Consider the following 20,910-nt stretch of genomic DNA (forward strand, 5'->3'; position numbering starts at 1 on the left):
AGACTGTTTGAACCAAACAGATGGTGTGACTCGTTTTCCACAACAGTACCAAAACCAAAGCAATATTTAAATATTGTTTCTTTTACCAGAAACTATATTGATTTTACTATGTTTATTGATGTACCTAGAGAGTTTTATTCCTGTTGCTCTATTGGATCGCTCCTAATGCATCCTGAGGGTCACTTAACTTCTCAAATTGTATTTCTTTAGCCATAAGAATACATAAGTAACTAGTAAGCATAAGACAACTTCTACACATGCCTATTAAAAGATATGATAGGACACAGAATTATCACCAGGCAATATAATTGCACTGCTGTTGGTGCTGTCCCCAATTCCTGGGGAAACTGCTGATCTTAAATTTTCTGCTTTTAATACCACTGCAAAATCTTGAATATTGAGTCACAAGATGCTTATGGGGCATGATGGTAATCAATTTAAATATCAAAATGTAAGAAATACTGGTGCAAACAATGTGGAACACCACCGGGTGCTAAAAAGATGCATAGCAAGAGTAGAATATTACTGTACTTGATAAGCACCTTGCAATACCTCAAATGATCTATTCAGCATGTCCTGTTATATACACTGAGTAACCAGGTTAGTGAATGCATACAGTATTTGTTGCACCAGAATGGCCCACTGCTGGGTTGTTTTTGTGTAACTTTAACTAAAAATTAACCAAGCATAGGACTTAAATTCATTAATACAGTAAGTTCTTTAGTTGTAATTGCTTCAGTTATAACAGTAATACTATATTCTGTTTTGTTTCTCAAACGCTACTACACTAATATATTTCAGAACTGTTACTTCTGAAGTTACTTCATGCAGATTTCATATCTTATTTTTTACAAGAGTGAGTGCGCTTAAAAAGGAAGCATTTAGCTCACGATGATAAAAATGCCTCATCACAGTATTACATACTAAGACCCCATTTACCAAGTGCTGGCACACGCAGGTGTCTGAAATGCTACAATCATTTCCCTACACTTAAAAGGGGAGATAAGTGTGGTAACTCGGCATAGGGCGTGGACTGGAATACATAGGGTTCTGCCTGATTTTTCATGGGGCAGAGATGACTTATGGAGCCTGCTGTAGTCAGCACAACTTAGAACACCCTTTTTGCTGCTCTGAATTATGCTGGGGGCTGTTTTGTCCTATGGTTAGCCAAGGATCGGGGAAGCATAAATATGGAGTAGCGCCACCTTTACTTCTCCTCATACTCAGCACAGCTCAGGATTGAGCCTAATACAATGATAAATTAAATGTTTCCTTTTAAAAGTCCCTCGTATTTATAAATATTATACAAGTACATTTCTTAACATTTCCCCTTCTCCAGTCCCCATAGCAACATTAATGATTGCTGGCACATATGAGTGAAAAGTACTCAGACACTATGGTGATGAGCACAATATAAGTACCTAGGTAGAAAGAGGTACTCAACTTAAAATTGTATGTGTTCATGCAAAAAAACTTCGTTAAGTGAATGAAAGTTAAGTTGAAAAGTCAAGCACTTAAATGTTAGGATTTGAAAGATTTGTGGTTGTCCACACAATCTTAATTCTTCCCCCTTGTCCATCCATTCTGAGCAATGTGTGAGGCACATTTACTTCTTTTTAAGTATAGCTACTTTAAATACTTTAATTGGCTTTCCTGCAACAGAAAAGGGTATATGGACACAGGGAGGGGAGGACAGAGAGGTTTATTAATTTTCATGGAATTTAATGTTTCTAAAAGTAACATTGTGTTTCTTCACCTAGGTGGTGTAAAGGTTTCCCTCTGTTCAATAAAATGTAGTGTTAGACTGCATATTTCAGCATTTCTAAGGTTTCTAGAGCCACACTGTTGTTGCACGGTAGTTACACAGAGAGTCAAACACACAGGAAGCTTTGTGGCTTGTTTTGTACAATCAGGGTTATTCAATAGCAGTTTTTGAGTTTGACAAATCCACTCCCAGGATCTGAAGGTTATATTAACACCTAAGCCTGTGACTTTTCTTTTCTAAAGCAGCCGTGAATTAGAATCCAAATACCATTCCAGCAGAGAGAAATCCCAGAGGAATAGCATTTTTCATGTGGGTTTAGTTTGTGGTTTTCTATAAATCTTATCAGTTTCTCCATTTAAAAGTCAGCCAAAGCTATCAGGAGTGCTGACTTCTTTCAATTTCACCTGCAGATGACGTTCATAACAACAACTTATATAGTGCCTTTCTCCAAAAGGCTCCCAAAGTACTGTAGGATCCATCTACGCAGAGCACAACTGAAATGCAACCATCCCCAGGGTAGATAGCAGCAACCAGGAAGATAGCACAGTAGCGTAGTACACAACACAGGGAGCAAGGGTGGGGAGGTTTTACCCCAGTAGAAATCCTTGCCCTTGTGACAAGTGCCATGGCATCTTTGATGCCAAGGCAGAACAGACTTTGGTTTGTAAGCCCTCATCTAAAAAACCCACAGGCATCAAACTGGAGCTCATTTTATAAAGGATGCGTAGCTGGGCTGATCCTACCATGAGACAAATCTGTGATTCAAGCAAGGCTAGGTATTTCTTAGCTGATCCTCAGACAACCCTGCTAGTGGGTGCTTCTGACTCACAAGTTCTGAGATGAGGAAATTTTCAAGATATCAGCCATGCCAAAAGCCAAACCTGGATGCCAGCTTCATTCCTGGGGTTCTTTCTTCTGGAGAATAAATCCCTTCAACCACTTAAGTTATTAGAGGATGAAAATATATTGAAGTCAGTGAAATTACACTGGTGTGTAAAAGCCATGTAAATGAGGAAAGAATCAGGTCCAACACATTTCCCATTTTCAATTATTGTTGCAGGGTTTTTTTCAAGAGAGAGATGGCACAAAACTGGCTGGTAGCTCTTAATGTGTAGTATGTGCTTTGCTGAATTTCAGAAAATCTAGTTGTAAAATGACAGCTGTGACCAGATGGAAAGCTGTTCGTGCATATGAAATACGTATTAGGAAATGGTATTAAGTTTTTATCTATATTGTTAATTTCAGATGCACTGTGCATGCATTTATAGCTATAATTGCCTAGTCCGATGTCTTGTCCTAAATATTTATTGTTATATTGCTATTAACATTCTCAAGATATATTATACTCAAATTAGTATTTTCTGTATTAAATAAATGAACTCCTAAGGAAACCAAAAATACCTTTTAAAGTATTAAAATAAAAACCCATATTTACATTGCGAACACTTAAATACAAATGGAAAATTCCTTCATGGCTGCATGGTGTCAACCACATTTTTTTCTGCTCGAAGTCCAAATTCAAACATTTTCACATATACATTTAGTTATAGCTCTAGTTAACAAATTTAACCTATGTCTACTTGTTGAAGACAGGAATATATCACACTATACAATCTGAATATTGCATAACAGATTACTGTCAAAAATATTACCGTACATATGAATACCAACACTGCAGGGTATTTTGTAAAATGAGAAAAATCATGAATGTTAAAATATTGGCTTGTAAACAAATTAGATCCCTAAGGCTCTAGTCTGACCGCCCCTGAATGACAGAAACAGGTTAGTGTGAATTTGCTCCCTCATTTTATTCATTCATTAAGTAAATATCAGAGTGTAATTAGATGGACTGATAGTATGTACAAGGGGTGATGGGAGCACAGATTATGTAAAATACTAATATTTACCAGACGAGATCTTATTTTCTGCTCTTTTCAAGCAAGCTACTCTTCAGATATGTCAAGCACAAGTCAGACCTGCCGTCATAGGTGCTGGAACTAGGGATGCTGCCGCACCCTCTGCCTTTAAGTGATTTCCATTATATACAGGGTTTACAGTTTGGTTCAATGGCTCTCAGCACCCCCACTATACAAATTGTTCCAGCACCCCTGCCTGTCATAGGCATCTGTAAGTAGCTATTACAACTCAGGTTGTCTCAAGCTAAAAGAACTAGAAGTTCAAAATGATACAAAATCGCAGCTTCTACATTTTGATAGTATAGCTTTCAAAGTGCCTAAATAATCTCATTAAAGGAAACTCTCTAAAGTCTGCAAGGCTCTTGTTGCTGTCACGAGTATTGCAAATATTTTTTAGTCAGCTGAATGAATTAATATTAAACTGAACTGCTCTCTATAGCAAACATGAGAATATATCTTATTATTTCATCCTTTACTTAGCTTGTAAAAATATTAAATTTTGTGATGATTACCTACAAAGATATAAATCATGAAGCTTGTTTTCTGCCCATTAGAAGATGTGCTGTCCTATTCTAGACCCTCAACTACAGCAAAAATTAATTCCCTGAGACAAATTCATCCTTGGTGCACTTCTGCTGGCTTCATTCGGGGATGAATTTACACCTTTGTATAAAAGCAAATCTTTTCAATGAACTAGCCCGATTTTAGGAGGCATCTGTGACATCAAGGTGGGTTTTTGGTTAAGCAATAACACTTTTCTTTTGAAAATAAAAATAATTTAGAGGCAAATCCTTTTCTCCCCGGCTTATTGTGTGCATCTTTTGCCCATCACTTAGCAAGCTGAGGCCTTGATCTGCAATTTGTTCTGTTCTGATGGACAGATGCTTGCTTCCATGGCTTCAGTGTAGGTTCAGGGGTCTACTGGTACAGAGCTCGCAGCAGGGTCAGGGCCTTGCTCTGTAACTAATGCACTTGTCACAAAATTGTGACTACAGACATTCAGCTAATTCAGTACCTGATGATTATTATTGGTAGTAGTTATTCACATATTTTCTGGAAGCATTTTTTAACTTCTGTGAAAACTACCTGTCTCGGGCTACGTCTTCACTGCAGCTACAGGTGTGATTTGTAGCTCATGTAAATGAACCTGTACTAGGTGTAATCTAGCTTGATTACTAAAAATAGCAGTGAGGATGCGCAGGCCTGCATGACCTCACCTAGGTGCATTGTTTTTGTGCAGTCCATGCTGAAGCCCGCACTGCCACGTCAGTGCTATTGTGAGCTAGCTATATTAAAACTAGTGTGGGTATGTATCGTAGAAGTAGCCTTAGTAAGGTTGTGTTTGTACGAACATAGGAGTTGTAAATTTGTCATTCACACACAGTCGGCTCATAGAAAATAGAAGTGAAAGAGAACTCAGCTCAGGATTGTCCCTTACAGTATATTTTCCAGTACCATATTCAGTCTAGTTTTACATGTCCTAAACAATGGGGTTTCCATTATTTATTTAAAATTGTTTAGTTTTGTTTGATGCATAGAGTAAAATCTCTCATGTAGTCTCACACTGAATATTTGTAGTATCGTGGAAAATTAGCCATATTATCACGGTTAAATAAATCTTTAATGTTAAGTAGATTCATGACATCGTAATATAAATGAATATATATACACATACAGATATAAATCTATAAATTAGTTTGCTTATACAAAAAGAATTGTTAAACATCAGAATCAGTTTGTTGTACACATAGGAGTAAAGTGCATGCAAATAGCAGGGCCTAATTTTGCACTAGTTGACACCCCTTTCACTCAGCTCAGAGGATCTCAGGATTGGGTCCAATGTATTTTCATGAGATAGAGTCAGCACAATAATTGACCCATCACCCTTAACAACAAAAAGTCATTACTCTGTTTTATCTTAGATTTGATTAAGTTGTCATATGTACCAAGTGCTTCTAAAGTTTGATTTATGCTGCAACTCCTTAAGCTATTTTAAAAAATAAGAGCACCAAATATACATTGCACAACAAAAACAAAGTTGTTGTTGTTTATGTAAATACTAGAGGGTTTGGAATTTGCTCTCCAAAACATTCATATAGGTGGATTCTGAAACATTGCAGTCTTATCTGTTTTCCATAACACCAAATTATAGCTGCAATTATGTTATATCCAAACAATCATGTAGTAAACCTTATTATACTGGTTGCTAACACAGGCATTTGTTTGGCATTGTTACTGCAAGTTACCAGTTCAGCGCTTAATTTTACTACTACAGCACAATTAAGTTGGTTCATGTGAAACACCACAAAGAAGGGTGCATTGCATCCCTACTAACTGTAAATATATAAGCTGTTTGCTCTAGTTATTATCATGTAAACATATCTCAAATGGTTGTTCTCACTAGAAAAGTAACATTTGTATTAATTTTGGAGAAAAGTGTAATGAAGGCAAAGGGAAATATCATGTTATATGTGAGCAATGTGTACTGTGATTTATTTTTGATGGTCTTTCTAGAGAGAGGTTTTCTTTGTTTGTTTTAAAGCTATTACCACAAAAAGCATGTTTGTCACCTAAAATTTTAGTTTAAAACACCATTGTGTTCTGAAAGTGCAAAAATGGGCTATTGGTGACACAGGGGTTAATAGCACAGTTATTAGGAGACAGTGCAACATCATTTATACAGCAAAAAGGCACATTTCCTGGAACTCAGAAAAACCATCATTGCTTAGGTGCACATAAGAGAGCAGAAAATGTACTGTTGGGAACTTTTAGAAATAGTTAGGGCTTTGGGAGCTGCAGAGCTGGAGCATGGGGCGGAGGCAGTGCTCAGAGCTGCCTGGGCGCACCTCTGCCTAGAAGCTGAGGGGGGATGTGTTGCCGCATCTGGGGAGCCACGCGGAGCCAAGTAGGGAGACTGCCAGCCCCGCAACCCTCACCGCCGAGCACAAGCAAGGGTCCTGGGCTGCTCCCCCAAGAGCACCTGCGGCATCCCTCGGACCGCCCCCGAACACCCCCGGGAGGCCTCCCTAAGATTTAGTCAGGGGTATATAGTACAAGACAGGTCACGGCCGTGAATTTTTGTTTATTGCCTGTGACCTGTCCATGACTTTTACAAAAAATGCCCGTGACTAAAATGTGGCCTTAATCATGTGGCATTTGTGAGTAGGACATTGCTTAGAATCAAGGCTTTGTCACATGATAATCTGTAATCATTTGTATGAAAGCCTGCTGATGGACTGAATTGCATATTATTTTTTAATTAATCTGTATAAGGAGCTAGATGTTTAAGATAATTTTAAACTCATACACATTCCTGAGTGTATTTTATTCATAAAATCAACTGCCTTGGCTCCCTTCTTTTATCGCTTGTAAAGTACTGTACATGCTTCCTCATCTTTAGTCATATACCAGTGTCTTCTGATCTACCTATTCCTAATTCATATGTTGAATATATATCATATGAAAGATTTCTACTTCCGCCTGTCTGAACCTAAACTTCAAGTTCACAAGAAATCTGCACATTGTAGGGAGAGTGGTCACTTTGGATGAGCTATTACCAGCAGGATAGTGAGTTTGTGTGTGTGGTTTTTGGAGGGGGGTGAGGGGTGAGAGAACCTGGATTTGTGCAGGAAATGGCCCACCTTGATTATCATGCACATTGTGTAGAGAGTTGTCACTTTGGATGGGCTATTACCAGCAGGAGAGTGAGTTTGTGTGGGGGGGGGTGGAGGGTGAGAAAACCTGGATCTGTGCTGGAAATGGCCCAACTTGATGATCACTTTAGATAAGCTATTACCAGCAGGACAGTGGGGTGGGAGGAGGTATTGTTTCATGATCTCTGTGTGTATATAAAGTCTGCTGCAGTTTCCACGGTATGCATCCGATGAAGTGAGCTGTAGCTCACGAAAGCTCATGCTCAAATAAATTGGTTAGTCTCTAAGGTGCCACAAGTACTCCTTTTCCTTTTGCGAATACAGACTAACATGGCTGTTACTCTGAAACCAGTTTTTACCTTGACACTTTTCAGAGTAGAAGTGTACAGACATTTTACTGTATTAATAATAAGTGTAATTTGTTAAATTTTGTTAAATTTCATAATTTATAATTATTTCATATTTAACTATTTCCTTTATTTTGGGTCAAACCAATTGTTCACACTGATTTTCTGAGATAAATGGTTGCTCTTTGACACTCTTCATGTGCCTCATACTTTAGATGTGCTCCATGTAATCTCTTGAAAATAAACCAGTTAGGCAATCATTTCACAGAACATTATCATTTGTGTTTTTCTAGAGTTCACTTGAAGCAGAAGCCAATGACCAGCTATTTCCTCACGCACAAAATGCACAGAAGTATTTGTCTAGATCATTATTGTCCTCGGACAGGCAAGGCCTGGATCTTCCCAACCCTGCAAAATGTACTAGAAAAGATACTCGGAAAACATCTAATGCCTCAATCTCTAATTCAAGTGTCAGTGCTTCAAGTCCACAAAGAAAATACTATGGAGTTTCATACAGTTCTTCTGCTGAAAGTGTTGTGAACATCAGTCCTTCTCACAAGCATCAGGATACTGAATCCAAAGTGTACAGCGGGGATCTCCTAGATAGGCACTCTGACCACTTTACTGACAGCCATCAACCATTCACTCCACGCACCTTAAAATCAGATGCTAAATCCTTCCTGTCACAGTACAGATATTACACTCCTGCTAAAATAAAAAGGAAGGACCCCCCAAAGCAGCAGGTGGAAGCAGAAACACAAACTGATTTGAGCAGGTACAGAGACTAAAATATAATTTTAAAATAGTGTTATTTAAGTGTTAATCATGTCAGGATCTTCGTAAAGCTACATACTGCATTGAAGTCTTCTCCCATCTATACAGGTGCAAATCCAGCATAATTTAATTGAAATCACTACAACTCTTTCAGATCTATCGCTAGTGTAAATTAGAGCAGAATTTGGTCGTTTGTGTTAAAGAACCCTCCAAAGACCTGCTCCAGTCTGTATCATAGACTGTGGACATGATTCTCTACTCCCTTTTAATTTGTGTCACTATTTACAGCTATGCATTCTGGATTTCAAATGCTACCAGATCCAAATGGTAGTATTCTACATGCACTTTGCACTGATGTCAATACCAACACAAGGTACAAGAAAGTGGAGACTCATTCCTCATGTATCTGTTCTCCTCCCTGCTCTTGCTGTTTTTTACACTGGCTTTCTTTCTGTGTTCTCTCACAGTTTTACACATGAGCCTTCCCTTCTGCAGCTCCTGCAGTCTATATAGAGAGTACTGTGGTGCCTCCCTAATTGACTCTCCATCCCTTTTTGAAATCTCAGCCAGAATGCCTTTTTCCCCTTGAATAAATACATCTCTTAATGCCTCTTTTTTTTTCTTTTTTAAGATATGTGATTCTATTTTTAGTTGAAACATTTTAAGATACAGTTTGTGTGAACATTTTATACAAGATAAACTTGCTTTTTCTTGCACCGTGCTGCTGCTTGGAGCAGTGGACATGTTAATGCAGGAGAAGGCAATTTTATTTTGTATAAAATGTTCACATAGGCTGAATTTTTTTTGTTAGATTTTTCCTTCTAAAGTATGTTTCTTATAGTCTTAGGGACCTTAGTCACCTCAGGGCCTACATCCCTAATGCTCCTCTCTCTTGTCTGAGCTATCTATCCTGCCTAGGGTTTTTACCATGTCCATCAGCATAGTCTCCGTGCACCTTTAAATGAGAGAGATACTGTGCATGTGCATGTTTTGAGCAAACAGTGGATAGAGTATCACCACTGTGGGGCCAATATGCAAGATGCTGAATGGGCTCCATTCCCACTGAAGTCAATGGGAGCTCAGGCGGCTCAGCACCCCGTAGCATCAGGACTGAAATCCATACTGTTGGATTGCAAGTGGCAAGTGCAGCACCCCTGAAAGCACTTGACTCTAAAGTAGGAGAATTGTTTTCCAAAATCTTGGGAATATTGAGGTAGGAAGAGCTCAGCCTCTGTCAGCTTCCTAGGTTATTCAAGTAGGGTTCCAGATCTGGAACCAGGGCTTGCCTGGTGGATGTAATGAAATGATTGAACAAAACATTTGCAAGAAACTCTGTGAGCTTTTCCTCCTTCTTTTACCTCTGTTAATGTCATCTCTTCCTTTTGATATAGTTTGTGACTAAAGTAATATGGTCTAATGGCAAATATACTTCACCACAGATAAAATGCTAAAACACCTTTAGACATTAAAATTCGGGAAAGATTGTCCTTTTTTATAGACAGATAGATAGATCACTTAGATGAAATTTCCATTGATACCTAGAGGAGAATAGGCATTTTAATGTATATTTAAAATAAATACCTATGCCCCTTTCTTCAATATGCCTTTTTGCTGCAGATGGAAAAGATAAAGTTTGGCTGTTTTAAATAGTTCTATTAAGACATTTGGAATCAAATATCTTTTGTTCTAATACATGAACCACTGCTGATTGAGTCTGATCATTTAAACAAAGATCAGGATTCCCAATATCATTTGATTTATGCTTCTTACCACAAGTCTTTCATAAACGTTTTTGAGAATGTCAGTTACTTTCTACTTTTAATTCTTTTTTCCTTAGCAGTTGAAGTTTATGTGACATATTTAAGTTAATTTCATGCTCACAAAGGGTGGTATATTGGCCAAACTGGACGCTCAAACCCTCGTTTTATTAAAAACACAGGCAGTAGCAGTGCAAGCATCTCCTGTACTCTACCCTATACTTGGAGGTGATTGGTCTTTGCTTATTTTATTCCATATAATTTGGAATTTAGAAGACTGCAGTTGTAGTAATTTACCACGTTTCATATTTGTACTATTGACTTGCTGTGTGTAGGTTACATAGTGGCCCCATTGCATTTTATATTAATTTTTTGGGTAGTCTCCACTCCCAATCCCAGACAGTTATTCTGAATATTTTGCTATGCAGTCAGCAGATTAATTTGGATGATCTGGATATGACTTTATTACCTTAAATATTGCCATCATTGAAAATTGACTCTTAGTTTCATTATGAGAGTCAAAGCTATAGCAAAGATTTTCAAAGATGTCTAAAGGTTTTGAATGCCCAATACCCTTTAAAATTAATGGGAATCAAGTGTCTAGATCTTGTAGGTGGCTTTGAAAATCTCTGTCCATCCATATAGAAAACAGCTGTTTCGACTATGAGGCATGTATATTCTGAGAGATCTGTCTAATATTCTTTTTAAACTTCGTAGTTTTCAATCTGACGCCAGAGAACCTGAGAGAAAAGGTGCTACCATACTGCAGAAGATCATAACACAGGTAATACAAACAATATCTCTATCAATCACTGAGGTGTTTTGGTTATATGCTCTACCATGCAGAGAACCCATATTTTATCTTTGCCACTACAGTGTAAAACTGAATTAAATTTCATATTCTAGATGGGTGACAGATTAATTTGGTGTGTGTCAAGCTACTAGTTCCAAAGCAATGAGCTGGAATGATAAGAAAGAATATGGAAAATTGAAATAGATTCTGAAAAACTAGTTTTTTTAAAACCTATGTGTAGTATGTGACATTTACAGGTAAGCACACGTAAATATACACACATGAAATTGAGATACAGATACGAATGCAGACACTTGGCCCAGTATCATTAAACATGAGACTGTACACTTGAAGTTGGTGCGGTATTGTAGGTAGGCAGATAGATAGCTCATAGGTCCACAACATAATATATGGAATTTTTGTACACATGGAATACAGTCCTAGAACTTTTGGAGTGGGATTTGAAAACCAGAGCCAGATCTTTAGTGACTTTTATTTTAAATACTATAGCTCAAAAATGGCATTGTTTCTAAGCTGGAATGTAGCAGCCCATTGAACAATAGTGTGGACTTCGGGCTTATGGGGAATCTTTTGGGGGAAAGAATAAAAAATCAATTATTTTCTTGAAAAAAACGACTTAAGAATCATGCACAGGAGAATTTGTTTGGAGATGGATTCTGTAAGGATTTTTAGCACTCGTGCTTGAATGTATGTTTGAGAGCTGGACAGACACATGAACCTGAATATTAAGAGGGATCCTTTATATGCTGTTCGGTTAGGGAAGTAAAAAGAACTTGTGAGAAACCACTCAGTTCCTGAATATGTAGTAAAGAAGCTTCTGGTACTTCAAAAATAAAAATAATTCCTGCTGTAGTCCAAAATGGAATCTTGAGAGCCATCTCTTAGTATGGACTTTATTGATACCAGTTGTTTGAATCAGATAGATCTGTACCCCATCTTCTTCTTCGAGTGCTTGCTCATGTTGATTCCATTCTAGGTGTGTGTGCGCTCACGTGCACACTTGTAGGAGATTTTTCCCTTTAGCCTCTCATGCTAGCCCACCGGATGATTTTAACGAGCACCAATCTCTGCTCCGAAGGATGGCCACGAACTTAGGCCTAGAGGTGGAGGAGATGGTGGCACAATCGGACACCTTGTTTAATGTGCTCTCCGCATCAACCCCTGCACATGTCACGCTTCTGGTGCACGATGGGGTCCTAAAGATTGCCAAAGCCCTCTGGCAAACACTTCTCATGAGCAACTCCTCGCTCAGGAGGTTGACAACCACCTGCAGTTGGGGGCAATGGAAGAGGTCCCTCAGGAAATGAGGGGGAAAGGGTTTTATTCCTGCTATTTTTTTAATCCTGAAAGCAAAAGGGGGCCTAAGACGCATTCTGGACCTGCGGCGACTGAACAAATATCTCAGAAAGTTGAAGTTCTTCATGGTCTCCCTGGCCTCCATCATTCCCTCCCTGGATTCGGGAGACTGGTATGCCACACTCAACTTGAAAGATGCTTATTTTCTTATTTCCATCTTCCAGTGACTCAGACGGTTCCTCTGTTTTATGATGCTGCCCTTTGGCCCCTTGTCGGCTACACGGGTATTCACAAAATGCCTGGCTCCAGTAGCCGCTTACCTGAGACGTTGAGGGGTCCAGATCTATCCTTATATCGACAATTGTCTCATCAAGGGCAGATTATGGGGTCAAGTGCAGAGGAGTCTCGATCTGGTGCGTTCTACCTGTCATGACCTGGGCCTATTAGTAAATGGAAATAAATTGATCCTTGTACCACTGCAACGGATAGAATTCATAGGGGTGGTCCTTGACCCCACACAGGCCAGAGTATTTCTTCTGGAGGCCCATTTCTAAGCTATGTCAGACTTGAACTCCCATATAAGGGTCCACCCACTCATCACCACCCACACCTGCCTGAGGTTGTTAGGCCACATGGCAGCTTTTACTTACATGGTCTACCATGCTGGCTCCATCTCCTGCGCTGCAAGCATGGCTGGTGTCAGTCTACACTCCCAAAAGGCATGATCTAGACCTGGTAGTCAGGGTGCCAAACCACATTCGGTTGTCACTGGAATAATGGTTGGACACCGAATCGGTGTTGGAGGGGGTTCCTTCGCGGCCCTGTCCTAGTTGCTGACCTTGGTTTCCAATGCCTTGGACCTGGGCTGGGAAGCCCACTTGAGCGAGCTCAGCACACAAGGCTGCTGGTTGCGGGACGATCGCTCTCTCCACATAAATGTCAGGGAGCTCAGAGCGGTTCATTTGGCCTGCCAGATTTTCCAGTCCCACTTGAAAGGCAGAGTGGTACAAGTCCTGACAGACAACACCACCGTGAAATTTTTATATCAACAAACAAAGTGGAGCCAGGTCGACAGTCCTTTGCCAGGAAGCCCTATGGCTCTGGGACTTCTGTGTGCAGCATGCCATTCATTTTGTGGTTGTGCACCTCCTGGGGACCTGGAATGTATTAGCAAATCGCTTCAGCAGACCCTTCTTGTCTCACCATGAGTAGTCACTTCATCTGGAGGTGGTCAGCATGATCTTCCAAAGGAGGGAAACTGCCCAAGTGGACTTGTTTGCTTCTCGTCAGAACAGGAAATGCCATGTGTTCTGCTTGATTTGAGGGATCGACAGAGGCTCCCTGTCAGACGACTTTTTACCCCCGTGGTCGGGGGCCCTGATGTACTCCTTCCCATCAGTGCCGTTAATCCACAGAGTCCTCATGATGATCAAACAGGACAGGGTGAAGGTAATCTTAATAGCCCCGGCATGGCATCACCAGCACTGGTTCGGCACGCCGCTGGACCTGTCGGTGGTGGTCCCACTGCAGCTGCCTCTCTGGCCAGATCTGCTGTCCCAGAACCATGGCAATCTTCTGCACCTGAACCTGGCAGCGCTGCACCTGACTGCTTGGCTGCTGCGTGGTTAAATGTGGAAGTGCGGGAGTGCTTGGGCCATGTCCAGCTGGTACTGTTGGGCAGCAGGAAGCCTGGGGCTGGGTTTCGGCTTTGGCCCCTCCACCCCCCACCCAGGGCAGCAGGGCTGGGATGTGCTCAGGCCTCGGTCCCCCTTCTGGGGTCCTGCAGTAATTTTTGTTGTCAGAAGGGGGTTGCGGTGCGATGAAGTTTGAGAACCACTGCACCACACTATTAAATATACTCTTGACAGTCATAGGAGATTTTACAATGATTGTGATTAGTTGGTGCTTAGTTTTGTCTTTTATACTAACAAATCTCTTTGTCAGGCTCTGCTGCCCTTACTCATATTGAATAATACCTTACTCTACAAGTAGTGCCATTGATTTCAGTAGGACTTTGAAGAGTAAGGTACTGCTCAGCATGATCAAGGGAGGCAGATTCTGTCCCTCAGCTAATATTTTTCAGATAAAATATGTAGCTTCTGGCAGTAATTGCAATAGCACAGAAATGTCTATCAGAGGAGCATTTTTAGTAATTTTTGAATGCGCACTATTGATTTATGATGATAAGTGGCTTCAGCTCTGAAGATATTTTGTCTTAACATTTTCCCTTTCTGCTCATTTTTGTCTTGAAGAGTATAACCTGGAACTATTTGGTAGCTATTCTTCAAATAGCTTCCAAATTTTGGACCTCATTTTATAGCTTGTACACAGACACTTATTCCTTAAACCAATAATCCTGTCAACGTTAATAGAACTACTCACATGAGTAGGGACTTCTGACTAAGGGTCAAAGGATTGGACCCTTAACATCTCAGATTATGAATGAAGCTCATAGTTCTGTTTATGCCTGGGGGATATTTGCTGCTTTATACCTTCCCTGAAAATGACAGAGTGGCTGCATCTAAACTGGGTAGAAATTGGTTCAGACAAAGCTTTAATAATTAGGTAGCTCCCCTCCAGTCCAGCTGAGTACTATGTATTCATATGGTAACATCTGTCACATCAGGCTTTTTTCTTTTTTTTTCTTTTTTTTGCTGTTGAAAGAGTGACAGTCAGTAATGGAGCATTAATGGCCTTTTCTGAGTGTTGTCGTTTAAAATGCAGGCAGCAGACAACTTTACCATCTCTCTGTTTGTGTGAGTGCCTGAAGTGAGGGGGGATGGTCTGATGGCTAGTGCAATGGAACTCAGCAGGGCTAGATTTTACTCCCACCTCTACCAGTGACACATCTTGTGTGGTTAGATAAGTCATTTTGGCCTGATTTTCAGAGGAGGTGAGTACCCACAGCTCCCTTGGATTCAGCTGGAGATTTAGGTGTTTAGCCTATGTTCAAATTATGCCATTAACCTCCAGGTGCCTTAATGTACTGTTAATATTGACCTCAGAAAGGTATTGTGAGGTTTTATTAACATTTGTAAGTACTCTGAGATCCTTGAATAAAAGATGCTATATGCTTATAATATTATAGCAAAAGATTATTAAGAACTTAGTTTTAAAACTAATGTTAATAGATTAGCTGAATCATATGCAGATGATAAAATTTTAACAAAATTCTCCCCCTGGTCTTATAAGCTGGAATTTCCTAATGACTATGTGCTTGGCACAAACCTCCTGTCCCACCATGCTACTGACTAACCGTGTTCTGATCCTTGTTTTGCTATGTAGTGTTGCACCAATAATAAAGATGTTATCTCTGTGTTTGTAGGCTGAAGTCACGTCTGCTCCAGATGAGTCTGAGGGAAGGATGGATGCTTTTCAGTACTCCTTGCCAAGGTGCCTGATTTGCAGAAGGAAATATTTCAAACATTCTTTATTGCTTGCCTTACACTAGTTATTAGGCTCATTGGCCATCATTGCCATTTCTGTCCGTGAGCCCTGTTTTATAGCAAGTTTTTGGAGATTAATGACTTTGTGCATAGATCAGGAAGCAATATTCTCATTTTCCTTTTGATAAAATTCCAACATGAAGCCAATAAAGTGAGATACATGTGAAATAAGTGAAGAAAACTTTATATACTGTAGCATCTCTTAATATGTAGATCACTGTGTTCTTGCATCCAAATTTCCTGTGCTTATTTGAGCAAGAGTTTCCATTAGCCAGGAGTGAGTATGACAGAGTCAACACAGCTAATAACTCCTTAGACACACTAGAACTAAGATCAGAATTTACAAGCTATTTATTTTGTTAGGTTGGTGGTGATGGTGTAATTGATGCATTGCCATAGTCATGCATGAATAAATACCTTTCAAGGGAAAAAAGATCCCCAATATCTAATAATCTAAATTACCCATGAAGCAAGGCCATATACTGAATAGGTTCTTACCTCCATGTAGCAGTAACTGGTGATATTAAGTTAGACTGATGATGGTACCCAGGCTTTCACTTTTTTGTTCATGACTACCTTTTCTCCTCCCTTTTTACAATCCCATCCCTCCCACCTGTGCTTCAGCTACGTTGTAATGCTAACTATGCCCAAGATAGCAGACTGCCTCCTATGAGACTGCAGTGCTTTTATGTGTCCTGTTACCACAGCCTACCCCACCGTCTACACTAAACATCCACACTGCCAGCTGAGCCCATCGCTAACTATTCCTGATAATCCACCTGTTGTCTGCCACAGAGGCTAAAAATAAATACTAAGTCTCATCTGAAGACAAAGCATAAGTGTGTTTTATATTCAGTTCACGCTATATTGCTATAGCAGATATCGCAGATATAGATATAGGTAAAACATCAGGATAAAATAGATTTAGTGTGTGATGTTTTCTGTAACGTAAGAGCCAGTGATAGGCAAACTATAAATCAGTGAGTCAATCAAAGCTCTACTTCTGAAATATTTTCCACTGGAAATCTAGGAAATATTGTAAATTTTACAGTGCTAAATGGCCTTTCTGGTTCTTGTCTAACAGTTTCTACCTGAAAGACAAAACAGAAATCGATCTAGTTTTCAAGTTCAGAAAGAGGGCATTAAGATGGAACTGATCTTTTGAGCCACCTCAAATTATCATTATGTTTACACCACCTGTATACAGATGCATTAGGAACCTCATAGAACAGATAGATAAGCTCTGGGCTCCCAAATGTTTGCAGTCTAGAATTTAGACACAAGATAAGTTATGAGGATATGCAAACAAGAGGGCATGGGGTAGGGTTAAGTAGAGTCACATAAATAAGATGCAGAGACTCCGTTCATTTGTGTACACTTCTTGATGAACTTCGCGACTATAATTTAATATGATAGGTATCTCACTTCTTGGTAGAAGTGTATGTGTCTCTAGAAGAGATTTAAAAGAGGCAAGAGTGGTGGATTGGTGGGCAGTCTCTGGGACAGTGTTCCAAGCATATGGGGCTAGGGCTGCCTGAATTTTGGGCGGGGGGGCACATAGTTTTGTTTGACTGAAAATGCATTTATCAGTGAATAAACTATTTGCAAATTGGTTTAGAAATTTAGCTATATTTGTTAGAGATTTTTTTTAAAGGGTAGAAAACACCTGAAAACTTAATGAAACAAAACAATGGAAGAATGTTGTTTTGGGTCGAATTAAATGTTTAGTTTGACCCAAAACAAAAGTTTGTTCAGGTTTTTCTGTATCTGTCAAACCAAAAAATCAATTAGTTGCTCAGCTCCATATATAGTGGTATAGAAGAAGTCATGGAGATGTTTGTATGACAAGAAATTAAATAATAGTCTCCTTTCTGTGCCAAGATGATATGTGAGTGCAGTGTGATTATTTGCATGAGTAAGAATTACATGCACCATATTAAATGTTCTACTAGAAGCACTAAATGGATTATAGAATGCTGTACTGCCATGATGGAGACCCAGGCTCACGTATAACATTAAGACTTTCTTTTCAGTCTGAGGGATACCTCAACGATACCTTCCATTAAGTAAGTAAGTGTTCTGACTGTCCCAGTATTAGAGTTTTGATGGAATAATAATACTCTTGAAGGAAGCTCTCATCTGCCTTGAAGTTAAGAAGTGGAGTTTGCCCCTGGAGCAGGGGATTGTTTTCTATAGAGATGAAATGGATATAGGATGTTAGTGACATTCCCATAACTCTCACTGGTATAGCTAACCAAATTATTACCACAGGGGTTCGGTGTTCTTTGGCAGACGCTTTGGGGTGAGGGCATCTCATGATTGTGGGTTGCTACAGAAAGAGAGTGAAATGCAGGGAATTGGAGGTTTCTAGGAAATTGCCTAATGCTATTTTTTTTAATATCTATTTTTCTGATTAGCACGACATCCATGTATGCTATGGAATCCTCAGCAATGAGAAAAATCCAGGCTGAGTAAGTATATTTTTTCTTCTGTCTTTTACTGGGTGAAACAGTAAAATGGAAACAAATTTAAAGTTCCTTTTAAGTTTTTACAAATATAAATTTAAGTTTCACTAAAAGGCATCTAGAGGCAGAAAGGCATCCTTTTAAAATTGGAAGTCAAATCCTACTGAGGAAAATAGAAAGGAGCATAAACTCTAGCAAGACAAATATGGAAGTATAATTAGGCAGGCCAAAAAAGAATTTGAAGAGCAAATAGTAAAAGACACAAAAACTAACAGCAAAAAAATGTTTCAGTACATCAGGAGCAGGAAGCCTGCCAAACAATCAGTGGGGCCACTAGATGATCAGGATGCTGAAGGATCACTCAGGGAAGATAAAACCATTGCAGAGAAGCTAAATGAATTCTTTGCATCTGTCTTCACTGCAGAGGATATGAGGGAGATTTCCACACCTGAGCCATTCTCTTAAGTGACAGATCTGAGGAACTGTTCTAGACTAAGGTGTCAGTAGAGGGTGTTTTGGAACATATTGATAAATTAAACAGTAATAAGTCATCAAGGCTAGATGGTATTAACCCAGAGTTCTGAAGGAACTCCAATAAGAAATTGCTGAACTACTGACAGTGGTATATAGCCTATTGCTTGAATCAGTCATTGTACCAGATGACTGGAGGATAGCTAATGTAATGCTGATTTTTTTAAAAGGCTCCAAAGATGATCCTAACAAGTACGGGCCAGGAAGCCTAACTTCAATACCAAGCAAATTAGTTGAAACTATAGTAAAGAACAGAATTATGAGAAATATAGATGAACATGATCTATTGGGGAAGAGTCAAAAGGAAATCATGCCACAACAGTCTATTAGAATTCTTTGAGCAAGCATGTGGACAAGGGTGATCCAGTTGATACAGCATACTTAGACATTCAGAAAGCCTTTGACAGGTCCCACGTCAAAGGCTCTTAAAGTAAGCAGACATGGGATAAGATGGAAAGTCCTTTCATGGATCAGTAACTGGTTAAAAGATTGGAAACAAAGGCCAGGAATAAATTGTCAGATTTTACAATGGAAGGAGATAAATAGCGGGGTCCTCCAGAGATTTGTACTGGGATCAGTGCTGTTCAACACGTTCATAAATGATGTGGAAAGGGGGTAACTAGTTAAGTGGCAAAATTTGCAAATGATACAGAATTACTCAAGGTAGTTAAGACCAAAGCTGACTGTGAAGAGTTACAAAGGGATCTCACAAAACTGGGTGACTGGGTGTCAAAATGGCAAATGAAATCAATGTTAAGTGCAAAGTAATGCACCTTGGAAAACATAATTCTAATTGTACATACAAAATGTTGGGGTCTAAATTAGCTGTTTCCAGTCAGAAAAGACAGTAATCATGGATAGTTTTCTGAATTCATCTGCTCAGCTGTGCAGCTGTAGTCAAAAAAGTTAACAGAATGTTAGGAACCATTAGGAAAGGGACAGAGACAAGACAGAAAATATCATAATTCCACTATATAAATCCATGGTAAACCTACACTTTGAACACTGCATGTAGTTCTGGTCGTCTCATCTCAAAAAAGATATTTTAGAATTGGAAAAGGTAAAAAGAAGGGCAACAAAAATGATTAGGGGTATGGAACAGCTTCCATATGAGGAGAGATTAAAAAGAATGGGATTGTTCATCTTAGAAAAGAGATGATTCAGGGGGATATGATAGAGGGCTATAAAGTCATGAGTAGTGTAGAGAAAGTGAATAAGGAAATGTTATTTACCCCCTTCACATAAAACAAGAACCAGGGGTCACGCAATGAAATTAATAGGAAGCAGGTTTAAAACTGACATAAGAAAGTATTTCTTCACACAGTGCAGTCAACCTGTGAAACTCGTTGCCAGGGGATGTTGTGAAGGCCGAAAGCATAACTGGGTTCAAAAAAGAATTAGGTAAATTCATGGAGGGTAGGTCTTTCAATAGCTATGAGCCAAGGTGGTATGGGATACTAACCCATGCTCTAGGTGACCCTAACCCGCTGACTGCAAGAAGCTGGAACTGGACAACAGGGAATCGATTGCTCGATAATTGCCATATTCTGTTTCATTTACTCTGAAGCATCTGGCACTGGTAACTGTTAGAAGGTAGTATGCTGGGCTAGATGGATCATTGGTCTGACCCAGTATTGATATTGTTATGTTCCTATGTTAAAACAATAAATGAGGCACTGTAATAAACTATCACATCAGAGTCTGATCTGGATCTGACATGGCTACAAATAAAGAAATCCATTTGACAGCATGTGAAGTATCCCCCACAGCTCTAAAAATCAGGAAAACTAGCTACAACTTTTTTGGGGAAAAGTGACTAGATTCTGCTCTTCTTGTTTATTCTTGTTCTTGTTTATTACTCGGAATATTTCTATGAAGACGGGACCTTTGTTTCTGTAGAGCTCCTGCTACTAGTTCCCCCCTTGATACCATGGTCTTTTCTTTGTATTGACAACATACATATATAACAAACATTTCCAGAGCAACCGAAGTGTAATGTTGCAAACAGGCATCAGGTGGAGAACAAGTAGCAGGAACAGAGAAACTTCTGAAAACAAAGATCCCCTTTTACATGCAATAGGAATGAAGAGGAAAGCACTTTGAAGAAATAGGATATTCAGAGAGGCATTAGTAGTATTTTGCACTT

The 20,910-nt window shown here is 39.4% G+C and overlaps 1 protein-coding gene across 2 annotated transcripts in view; it reads left to right on the forward strand.

The window, feature by feature from the left end:
• SPATA7 (spermatogenesis associated 7) overlaps positions 1–20,910 on the forward strand; it is a 73,125-nt gene that overhangs the window by 45,720 nt on the left and 6,495 nt on the right. For both annotated transcript variants that reach the window (XM_077820394.1, XM_077820395.1), the window contains exons 6-9: positions 7,975–8,456; positions 10,930–10,996; positions 15,648–15,715; positions 18,186–18,239. In XM_077820394.1, coding sequence (XP_077676520.1) covers positions 7,975–8,456; positions 10,930–10,996; positions 15,648–15,715; positions 18,186–18,239 — 671 coding nt within the window. The remainder of the gene's footprint in view (positions 1–7,974; positions 8,457–10,929; positions 10,997–15,647; positions 15,716–18,185; positions 18,240–20,910) is intronic.

This window comes from Eretmochelys imbricata, chromosome 6 (genome assembly GCF_965152235.1).
Source record: "Eretmochelys imbricata isolate rEreImb1 chromosome 6, rEreImb1.hap1, whole genome shotgun sequence".
NCBI lineage: Eukaryota > Metazoa > Chordata > Testudines > Cheloniidae > Eretmochelys > Eretmochelys imbricata.